This window comes from Mycteria americana, chromosome 7, assembly GCF_035582795.1.
Source record: "Mycteria americana isolate JAX WOST 10 ecotype Jacksonville Zoo and Gardens chromosome 7, USCA_MyAme_1.0, whole genome shotgun sequence".
Classification (NCBI taxonomy): Eukaryota; Metazoa; Chordata; class Aves; order Ciconiiformes; family Ciconiidae; genus Mycteria; species Mycteria americana.
This window is the reverse complement of record NC_134371.1, coordinates 42,973,208-42,985,292: the sequence shown is the minus strand read 5'-3', so window position 1 is coordinate 42,985,292 and position 12,085 is coordinate 42,973,208. Positions and strand designations below refer to the sequence as shown.

Sequence of the window (12,085 nt, the reverse complement as noted above, 5' to 3'; positions counted from 1 at the left end):
CAAGAAAAATCATGACAGCCTTCTCAAGAATACCACAATGAAGAACGCCTGGTAGACAACCAAAACAAGCTCCACAACAGGGGACTTGAATATGTAAAAGACCACCTCCTTCCTCACTGCAGTAATCCTGAGTAGGAACGCTTGAATTGAGGAGTGGGTCAGCCGAGATGTCCCACTACCTACAAAGAGGCAGCTGGTGAGGTACCATTCAGTTATGCTATCTTTCTCTGTGACCATCTGAACTTTTTAAGGGCATGCTGCAAAATTTATTGATAACTCATACCCCTAGAAAACAATCAAGTCCATGCTTTCTGCCCTTGGGATTAGTATTAGTTGCTCTGGTCACCTCACAATTCTTATGAAATCATAAATAGCTCTATTATAAGTGTTGAATAGCATCTGAAAAACAAGTATCAATTTTTTATTTTCTTCACTGCTCATAATTTTGTTACATAAGATCTGCCTCTCACAAAATCAATAACATAGAAAACTAGTGTGGTGCTCCTCAAATCATTTGCCAGCTGCTGAACAAAGGCTGTCAGGTAATTTAAGTGTTTAGATTTCATTCAGTCTTAGGTTAAGATTGACTTAACTCAGTGGAGCACAGGATAATCATCCACCATTCTGCTCCTAATACTTATCTGCAGTAACAGGGAGAAATCTACAGTGAAAGATCCTTGGAGAATAACTAGAGACATAAAAATTAAGGAAATAACAACTAGTATGCCTTCAGTATTTTTATGTTCAAAACCTCAAAGCTTCATTACTACAGCTCAAAACTAAACTAGAAAGAAGCACAATGAAGTATTCAGTAGGTCATACTTGCCTTTTTTTTTTTTTTTTTTTTTTTTTAAGTTTGTAACAAACTCTTTGATAAGTAACAGGGAGGAGCTTGTGCTTCTTGTGCTTCCACTGCCCTGTTTGTGCACTGATGAAGATGGGGCAGAGGAATAATTCATGGATGTGTGCTGAGCTGATGTCCTCAGAAAGCTTGCAGGTTTGGGAACAGTCCCAGTTTGGGAGACACAAGCAGAATGAACGAGTCAGGGAAGAAGATGAGGGGCTGGATGGGTCTCCTGGATAGGATTTCAAGAGGGCAGGAACAAGCAAAAAATTACAAGCAGTTTCTTTTTTTACATCCTATTTCACCAATAAAAATCCATTTGGTATTATGGAACTGCAGGGTTGGTCTTGATTGATAGGAACAGAGAAGCATGCTTTTTTTGTTTCTTCTTTCATGGCTAAGTTGACTATTGCATTTAGAAAGACATCCCACCTTTGAAAGTCCTCATCTAAGAATTTTCAAGAGTCGGACTTGAGCTGATACTAAACTATTAACTCCATCAAAACATCAATAATATAATCCAGATCTTAAAGAATAGGTCAAGTGGCAAGACATATAAAAAAATTTAAGATTTATCGAAACAGTCATTAAACACAAGTTTATGACAGTTACGTGAGAGTTTAAAGGTTTAACCTCATGAGAAGTTTGTCTTCTCCTTTCATTCAATTCATATTCTTACAAGATTTCATTTTAACTTGAACCTTCAAAACCACTGTTAAAATTTGGGCCCACTGACACAGGCCAGAATTTATAATCTACAAACTCATTTAACCACACTTTCAAGCAACTGCAGCTAAAGATTTACCTCTGACATTTTTCAGTGATACATGCAGGAACCTTGTGAAGCAAGTAACCAGTTTTTCCACATTTGAAATAAAACAAACTAGAGCAAAAGAATTTACAAATGTAAATAAAAACCATAAACCAAGATATTTTTCTTACAGATTTTATGTACCACCTCATATCGAGCAGTTTTACATGTGAACTAGTCTCTGCAATAAAGTTTCAAACATTTGAGATTGTTCTTTGCATTTGCATTCTGGTTAAAAAAATTATAAAATTTTTGTTTAAAGAAAAATTAACACAGTAAATCAGTCTGGATGCACGGGCTGTCGCTGTGTACTACCTACCAATGACTTTTGCTTGATTAAATCTCATTATTCCCGAACTTGCCCTCTACGATAGCATCACCACTGAGAACGATCTACAGACAAGTCAATGACAGCTGAACAATGGACTTGATGTTACCCACTGGATCACAGTTCCATTAAGAAACCATCTTGATCTTTGTCAAGTGCATGAGCTCCATTTAAACAGCTTCATACTTAAAGTGATCTGTTTTCAATCACTGCCTCAGAATTGTTGTATCATGTTAACAGCCTTAGGGTAAAACCAAACCAAAGGTGGTAAACTACACAATTGCTATTGAAGTATGTAACTGTTCAGAAAATAAAACTGCCATCTCTCAAAAAAAAATTGGTTAAGTAACAAATGAGCAACTCAGAATATGACATTCAGAGATTCCAGTTTGTGGCACATTTTTCCACGTATTAGTTGAACTGTAACCTACTTGGCCAACAGTTTCTTCAGGCGGGGATTTTAATTTCTCAGGAACACATTGCTCTAATAAAGTACTTGGCATTAGTTATGGCTTTTGAATTAAAATGCATTCATGACATTAAATTTTAAAATCACTAAGCCATTAATTTTGACCAGGTTTTTTTTTCATATAGTGTTTGCAAGAATTAGCAACTAAGTGCATATTTCATGTACTAATAAAACTTACTTTTGCAGGTCCCTGCAGAGAATGGTAATATTTTATACACTGACTGCATATCAAATGAAAGCCAAAAACAAATTTGCTGTTCTGATAAAGGCTTATCTGTCAAGTATCACATAATAGTTTAACTTATGATCAAGGGCAACTTAACACACAATCCACTATCTACATTTTCTTCTGTATTCAGAAATAAAAAGGTTTACAGCATTGCAGAACAGTTCTATAAATTGTCTAGCTCAAGCACTGACTTTAGTACCTATTTGTGAAACTATCTTGCTACAAAAATTTCCAGGTAATAACTAAATAGCTGAGCCTACTCAATTGAGGATGCTGATCTGCAATTTCTTCAGGTATGCAAGTCCCCATGGTTGCCCTGCTTTACCTTACAAAAAATTCCTCCTTTGTCTGCTATGTTCAGGGTAGCATTCAGAAAGCTCAAATAGTCTAAATCATAGGTATTTTAAACATAAAATCATTATTTCAGATATATCTACTGGCCCCTATAATCTTGCTACTAAAAGAAATAATCACCTGCTGATAGTACGGGAGCCCAATAGCAGACTTCAAAACAGTTTTAATCTTGTTTCATCTCGTTCATCTTGTACTTATGAAAGTGTAGAGTTAGGACACTCAAGATGTTTAATAGAAACAGCCAATTTGATATCCAATTCCCACGCTGGTATCACTCTACTGTTCAATAAACTACACTCAGTGAAGTAGCTGGGTTTTAGTTATACGTTTTAATTGAGTACAATTTACACAGTTTATACACCTCTAAGTAGTGCGTCAAATTTGCTCAACAATAAGAATGCACTCACTAAAACAGATGTCTGATCCTCCAGCTTCCCTAGTTCTTAGTATTGGTTTTCTTTATTACTCTACATTAACTTGTAGATAAATTAAGCATAACATAAGTGTCTAAAATTCCAGCTGTGCTGCAAAATGCTGCTGCAAGGCTAAATTTTTAAGTCCAAGTAGTTTCATAATCTATGTGCAGTTATTTATGAAGGCAGCAGGAATGCTATTCTGACAACCTAATTAAACTTCCAATAATGTCAGCAGGAATCTGATTGCAAAATGGCTCATTTTATAAACATCACTACTTTTATGACTGACAAAAATATGCACGATCAGGTGCCAACTCCTTCACAAATACATATTTTACAACTTGTGTCATAAATTGCTTGCAAGTACAAAATTCTAAGATGTTAAAGACCTATGCTCAATCCGTAAAAAATGGCACAGTTCATACAAAGATTTCATTGATTTTGCTCTTCTGCCAGTTTCACATCCATGTAACTTCACTAGTTTCAGAGGAGTTACTCCCAATCTATACATAAACTTAGATCTAAATCAAGCCATCTTCTGTATACAATATTGGACCTGGGATTACATCTGCGCTTAAAACACAAGTGAAATACAGGACAGAGAAAAGATAATTGGACCATGCCTATTTTAAGACGACTATATAGTCTGTATATCACAGTTCACATGAAGCACACATTTCTTCAGAATTCGCTTTTTAAGTTTTCTGCCCATTGTAGAAGTCTCTTTAAAACTACACGGGCCGTGAAGTACTGATTAAATCTGAAAAAAAATCACATTTCTAATTGGAAACATTTGAGAGTTACAAAACCCACACATGATATCCCACTATTTAAAGTAGTAATGAACCCTAAATTGAACCACTTCCTCATGGTAGCGATTGCGGTGTTGATAGCCATTACAGCTTTGCTAATTATAGTACCGGTTAAAACAAAGTATTGAATGTTTTAGCTCACTCATGTATGACATGGATACATTTATAATAATAAGCTTAAGTATTGGGAAAAAACAGTCATTTGATACTGACCAACTGCCCATACAAATAGGAGAACTTCTAGTAGTTCTGTATTGCCTGCTCTTCTCAGTCACTTCGCAGAATCCACTCAAAAATCCAGCCTCCACTGCTTCCAGTCTTGGAGCCACTGGGGTTTTTTGTTTGGTTGTTCCCCCCACCCCCCGTTTCCATTAAGACCATTTAAAAATAGTAGTCTCAGTATAGCAGGGCTGGAAACATTTAATTAAAAGTCAGACCTCACAGTCCTCAAATTTAAGACATAGTTTTAAAAACCTCTTAGGGAGATGTGCCTTCTGATTTTATTAAAAATGAAGGTAACATCAAATAAAAAGCAAAACTGAAAAAGAATAGGTAGAACATTTTACTTTTGTCAAACCTTAAATGTAAAGTATATTAAAAAAACATGGTTTGGAATTTCAAGAACAGGAATATAAACATGTATTTTCTATCCCAGAAAAAAATTCATGCGGGTGTTACAGTATTTGATCATTCTCTACATCCACTGGTATGCAACATCAACTTAACGTTATTGAATAGATACAGAGATACCATAAATTCATACAAATACCAGGGTCTTCTGGCCTCAGTTATACACATACTGAAGATCAAGCAAATCTGTTCTTTGGTAACTGGAGTAGGTTCATTTTCCATTCCAATGCAGGACTGTTAGGAGGCCATATTAGCCACTCATCTCAGAAAATTACAACTCTTGTAGACATAGTCTGGGCTACTTTTGTCACAAGAAAATAATATTAGAGGTGGTATTAGAGGTATAAATGCAAAGAAGTTAAAATTATTCATTCCCTGTGGTGGCTCTTTCAGGAAAAAAAAATCCAAACTCTCTCCTTCTCTATTCATTGTTTAATCTAGGTAACATTTAGACTCATATGTAAAGGTATTTTGATAGATGGGAATGTACACATGCACACTTTCAGTTTAAATAAAGAGACCTGTGTGAAGAATGACAATTTAAAGTTAACATGACTTGAAGGTATTCCTATAATAAAGTTTAAAGATTTAGTAAATTGGGACATTACAAATCAAAAAGAGTGTTTCTAGATTTTTCATCTTCCCTTTTTCAACAAAGACTGACAGAATATACATATACAGGTTGACATTTTGATTTATCCAAAACAATTTTCACTTTGCTTCAGTTTGCAAGTCTATTGACTAAAATGTAATATCATTCACAACAAAAATATTTTCAGTAAGTGAAACGATAAGCAAAGAAAACCAAAACTAAGCTCAGAAGCTAAGTAGTTCAGAAAGCCCGGTAACATCTATGTGTGCATAAGTGTGTCTATAACTTTTTTTTATACATTATATATATAGACACACACACACACATATATATACACACACACGTGCGCACATGCGCACACGCACACACACACATTTGTAACCTGCAGTGAAGATCAATCTATTTTCTAATAAGGAACAAAACACATTATTTAAAAATGTGGCTAATTTAACAAAACAGAGAAGAAACTGCTGCTATCAAAATATACAATTTGGATTGCAGACTAGAAGGCTAACAACATTAAAAAAATAGTTTTAAGCAAAACCCCTTTGCTTCTGAATAACAACAGGTATCAACCTGCCATAGCATGAAGCATCCAAACAAGATTTTATAAAAAGTTTAAACTGTGACCCTTCTTCATTTGTAAAGTTCTTGACATATCGTATAGTGCGAGCTCTGGTCTCCGAACTGGAGCCCCTTTCATTTTTCTCAACCCATACTTCAGGAAATAAGTGGCAGCTGAAAGATTCAGAATCTCAAGTGAGATTTGTGCTTTACCATATACCTGAAAAAAAAAAAAAAAAAAAAAAAAGAAAAAGAAAACAACGTTACTACTCTTTTGGTATTCATAGAAATGTTACTCTCAGGAATAATATGCACAGACTTTGTTAAAAAAAAAATTCTTAGAGAATTACAAGTTGCCAGAGAGATGCAATGTCTTATACGCCATATAGCTCTGTATTATGCACAATATTTGTCCCACTAAAAGACAGTCAGCTAAAATGATGTTTGGTGGGAATGAAAAGTTATGGCAACAAGCAACTTTCTTTGCTTCAAAGAAAATTCATGTTTTCCAAGGCATCACATGACTTCTAACATCAGAAGACTGTTGTTAAAGATAACTAGTTCATTCTGGGAATTCAGATATATAGTTTAGCGGAGACTTTTAAATAAGAAACCATAGAAAGTCTGATGCTTGGAATTATTTTGACAATTCCCATAGGATTTTTCTTTTTGAACTTCACTCAATCATTCAAGCAGTTTGCTGTGCAATCAACATGAAAACATTAAACATTCATGAAATGCATGGGTTTCTCCCTTCCCTCAATATTTTGTCAACTGCTTCACGATAAGAAAGTTTCTTCTCTACAACATCAAAAAGATATCGCAATGAACTTTCCATTCAGAGAGGGTTCTGAACCAGAGAAGCAGAGTCAGAAGCAATGCTGCTCTTGACAGAGCTGCTGGTGCTCCTCCATCCCTCACTTCTCACAAAAAGCGGGCAAAGTACTTGGAAGGCCCCTAAGATACAGAAGAATCACCAGTCCAAAACTCAATTATGTGCTATATGGTTTTTTACTTCCTTCCTTTTCTACCCAGTGCTGTGCACTCAAGCACATCAGGATAAAGTAATGCTTTGTGGCTTTTTATCTTAAGGTAGTTTCTCACCTTTTGTAGACTGTCATCTAGTGAGGTGGAGAGAGAAAGGAGGAGAGCTCGTAAGCTCAGAACGGCAATCCAAGGGAAGGGCTGGGGGAACAAAGGAAAACTCTACAGCACCTAGCTTGTTCTCCATCCCTTTCCTTCTGCCTAAAGGGAGGTGAGGAATCATGGTACTAATTGATGATTAATGGTAACTATCCTTCCTTTAAATCCATGCATATTACACTTTGGAGATTATTATTTCTACTTTATAACAACATATAGTGGTATATATTTAACTGTATCATCAGGGAAGGTCTAAACAAGCAGTATTTTCAAGCTAAAACATTGTTCAGATGTCTAAGTTGTATACAGTTCCCTTGTTGCCATAACTTTTCATTCCCACCAAACATCATAAAAGCATGAGCGTAAAGAATTTTCAACAGGAAACATACCTGTCCAAAGTTTCCCAGAAGCGTAGAAATACTGGCCTGTCCAAGTGTCTTTTGTGGTAGCTTAGTTCTAACACTGTTACATCCCATTTCTGTACATTTGGATCCAGACGTACTTCATCATATTTGAGATGAAAAGCTTTAACTGCAGGAAACAGGAAAACATTTAGTGTACAACCATGATGACTTTACAGTGTTTAATTATTAGTCAAAAAGAATTCCCACCCCACCCCTCTTTTTTCAGAACAGAGCCTGAGAACAAGAGTAATGAGCCCATCTCTCAAGAAAGTAAACTAGTTAATTAAGGGAACTGAACTAAACATGGTGGTTGGTGGCCACTACCAGGCTTTCATGCTATTACAGGTTTAAGTGAAAGGTCAGCCCCTATTTTTAGATGCATAGATTCCAGAATAGCAGGAACTCATTGCCAATTCAAGCACATTTGCTTTGGGAAAGAAAGCTGTTATTTCTGAAAATCTTTGAACTGTCCAAAAATTTAAAAAAAAAAAAAAAAGCATTTCTGAGACCACTGAGAAGGAAGCCTGGCTATTTCGTGAAAGTCTGTGTAGAAGACTGATAGCAGAATGCCAGTGTAACCCCCAAACGCTACATGAAGCATTGAGAAATTTAGTAACTGATCTAGTACCGAGTTAAAATGGTAAAATATCAACAGTTATTTTGCTCTTGGGAAGTATTGTCACATGTGAATTATGCAAAGCCTAAGCATTAACACAGTGAGTATTAAAGTCTCCTTGCGATTCTTCTTGATTTCCTTAGCCAAATCATAGTTTTGACATAATCCAGTGCAAAGTATTTAAGTCTTGTACAATTCCTATCTGGTAACCAATTTGATGCATTTTCTATTTTGGATGTTATTTGAGAAGTAAAGCAGAAGCACTTGACCAGGCTTGTGGAAACTAGTTATTTTTCATGTCATGGTCATATCTTTTCAAGTACCACACTCTTCATTTTTTCTTCCACAAAATCCACCCACAATTTTAGCCAAATGGCTAAAATAAATAAATAAAAGATAAAATCAGTCCTCTTTTCCAGTTACAGGTCAAACTATAAAATTATATATCTAGGAGCTTTCTAGAAGACTGGTATCTGAAATTAGCTTTTTTTTTTTTTTTTTTTTTCAGTTAACAAACTAAAGAAGTGACCATCTGGCTTGTACCATTGCTAGATAAATTTCTAAGCTTTGTGAATGAAAATTAAGAATACATATACATTATCTTTGCCATACAATGTTGCATGTTTCAAAATAACTCCAGAGAAAGCAAATATGGATATACTGGGGCTATGCATTTACAGAAAACTTAATCAACACCTGACAGAGCCTCTGCATTAAGGTTAAATGATATTGAACAGAAGACAATCCACTTCTGAATCTGAAACAAATCAGTATTAAAGCGCATTAATGTGCTCTAGCAGCAAGATCTTTAAAATGGTATTCAAAATTAAGTATTTGTTCATTAAAGTGACATCATTCAAAATTTCATCTGAAACATTCACTTGCAGATGCAAAAATAAGCTTGTTTGCTATGTGAACATTAAACACTGAGACCACGTGTAAATAAAACTCAGGAGAACAGTTTTAGAGACTCAACTAACAAAATGCTATGTGACATAGCAATTGAACAAATAAAACCAGTTTGACAGGCTCTGGCCCAACACAAATTTTATCGAGGAATTCTTTATGGTAAGCTACCTGCTTGTTTTCCACAATGACAGTGATAAGCTTTAAATATTTGTTAATTGCTATGGACCCAGTGACTTACATGAAGAAACGCAAACTGCAGATGAAACAAATAACTGTTGCAGATCTCAGAAACCGCATTTACAAAGACTATTGAAGACTATAAATATGGGCAAAGCAATAGTTTCAGGAAAAGGTAACCACATACAACCAGATTGACGTTGCCTGTGCTCTCTCCATGTACAGTTTTTATTTTGAGGAGTGAGTAAAGTCATTAGGAAAAGCCCCACAGATACTCTTACTGGGAAAATATTTTTAAAATACCTCTTTGAAACAACAGAATGCCTTTCTAAAATTAAAAAAGGTCCACTTCAGTGTGTCTTTGAGTCAAGTAAGAACAGATACCCTGCTTTCACTTGAAAAATGTAAGAATTTGTACACCTTCAGATTGAACTACGCGGGCTATGATTTTGATCTTTCGGCATAAGGAAGACCTCAAAAATGTCACAGCATTTCATGACAATTCCTATGGACCTCTATACATTTCTATATACATAACATTCAAATTAATAGGAACTAGCATGCAACTACTAGCTAGACCTTAAATAGTTAACAGCATTTTTCTTGAGTTTGCTTTTCACAATTTCTCTTTTCCCTCTATCTTCATTTTGAAGTGTTATTTTCTTTCATTAGTCTCTTTTGTTAAACTCTCTCCTGTGGTGTATTTTTTCTTCTACGTTGACTTTCAGGCTCTTTCACTCTCTCCCTGTTCATTCTCAATCCCCCCTCAAACTCATTCTACTTTCTTGTTCACAGATACATCCTTAGCCTTCCATCCGCCTGTTTTCTTTTTCTTTGCTCCTTACGAAACTAGCATGCTCTTCCCGGTTTCTACTTCACATACCAAATATGTGCACACACAAAACCTGATCAAACTTGTTTCCTCATCACACTGACTGGAAGATGACAGACTGAACTAAGGTGGTTTTTTGTTTGTTTGGGTGTTTTTGTTTGTTTTTTTTTGCTTTTGTATGTGTTGATTGGTTTGTTGTTTTTGGTTTTGTTTTTGTTTTTTTTTCAAATCTATAGCTCAGAAACCGACAGACACCATAAAAAGGTCTGTTTTCTAAGGCAGCTTCACAATGAAGTGACAAAGAACAGAATCTGACAGTTTCTTTAGATATTATCCCACACCTTACAGTCAGAAGAGTGAACTGTGTGAGAAAAGTGCAGTGTCTCTCAAAGCATACTGGGCATAATTGTGATAACTCAAAAAACCTGTTCAGATCTATACAGTAATAACATCTAGCTCACAACTTAGAAATATCTGTATCTTATTAAACTTTCAAAGTTTTTGTCAGATACCAGATCATATTTGTAAAGCTTTCTTAGTGAAATACTAGGTGATTAATCCTCTGTTCAAAGTGGTAATGAAATCTGAAGACAGCCTATAAACCTGTTATCTATGAAGTATCTTTTCACTTATACATAATATACATTGTCTTTTCACCCTTTTTTAGAAGCTTGGAAAGTAAATTTATACACTAGCTATTTCTGAACCTCTTGTGAAGATGACAGCTCTGAGAAGATTTCCGTGAGCTTCCACAGGTCAGAACAGAACAACTGCAGAGGGTACATTAATACTTGCCATCTGTGCAAAGACCTAAGCGTCTGTCTTCTCAACCATCCTAGTCCAACAGCACTTTGGCAGTACTTGGCAGTACTTTGCCATAAGCATAAAAACCTCACAAAAACCCCCAAACAGAATAACAAACCCCCAAACACTTAAAAACAACCCCCCCACCTTACTTTTTGCAAAGATATCAACAGGTGATCCGTCAGGCAAGAGCCAAGGCCAGCCTTTGAACTGCCAAGCAGGACCCTGTACAAACACTGCCACCACACGATCCCTACGAACACAGAAAGAGATGGACACGTTGATGGCCTTGAACATTTAAATCACATGTTTTCTTAAAGAGGCAATGTACCTTAGCATAGTTTCTTATTTTAGTAACAGCAGTATGGCACATTTAACAACCACACCTCCAGCGCAACTGCTTTTTCTGTAAGCAAAAAAAATTTCATGTGATTTTTCTGGACTTTTAGCTCCGTCCCTTTGCAGAATGCAGTGCAGTTTCTCATTTTACATTCATAAGAAGTCAAACAGTGTTTATTTCTGGTCATTATTACTTTGCTTTTAAAAAGTGCTCCAACATTTGAGAGATAATCTTCTACGAGTAACACCATAAACTGAGGTGTATCAATTTTAAAGCCTTTATTCTGAATATCATTAACTTCTATTCTAAAAATTTACTAGGAGAGACAGGTGCTAAATTTCTGCCTCCAGTTGCAAAGTGCATCATTTATTGTAAGGGTATGTAACCATTACCTGTGGACTAAGAAAATAAATTTGAAGCTTTTACATTAATAAAATTTAAAAAAACCTTTGAGAATAAATGTCCTCCCACATATGGTCTATCTTTTTCTTGAACTTTTACATCATATAACCATGGTTCCTATCTACTACAACAAATAATTACCTCCCTAGTCTAATCCCCAAATTTAATTCATCATAAAGTCTACCAAATCCCAAATGGAAAAGAATAATCAAGGTGGAGTGGGTTTTTTTTTGTTTGTTTGTTTTTAAAAGACAGACTAAAGCTTTGCCATGGCATGGCAGAGCTTTTGTAACAGCTAACAGAAAGAAAACCAGCGACAACATGTTAATTTCTAGATACTAATATCTGATTCTCCCTTGGATAAAAACCAAGCTAAAAAACCCACACCACTTCATCTCTTTGGTCAGAA

The 12,085-nt window shown here is 35.5% G+C and overlaps 1 protein-coding gene across 1 annotated transcript in view; it reads right to left on the bottom strand.

Moving 5' to 3' along the window:
• Nucleotides 1-4,224: 4,224 nt before the first annotated feature.
• The window catches only part of CDC73 (cell division cycle 73), a 112,718-nt gene continuing 104,857 nt past the window's right edge, over nt 4,225-12,085 (bottom strand). Inside the window, exons 15-17 of the mRNA XM_075508141.1 lie at nt 11,087-11,187; nt 7,582-7,723; nt 4,225-6,269 (exon numbers count right to left, since the gene is read on the bottom strand). Of these exons, the coding sequence (XP_075364256.1) occupies nt 6,233-6,269; nt 7,582-7,723; nt 11,087-11,187 (280 nt within the window). The 3' untranslated portion in view covers nt 4,225-6,232. The remainder of the gene's footprint in view (nt 6,270-7,581; nt 7,724-11,086; nt 11,188-12,085) is intronic.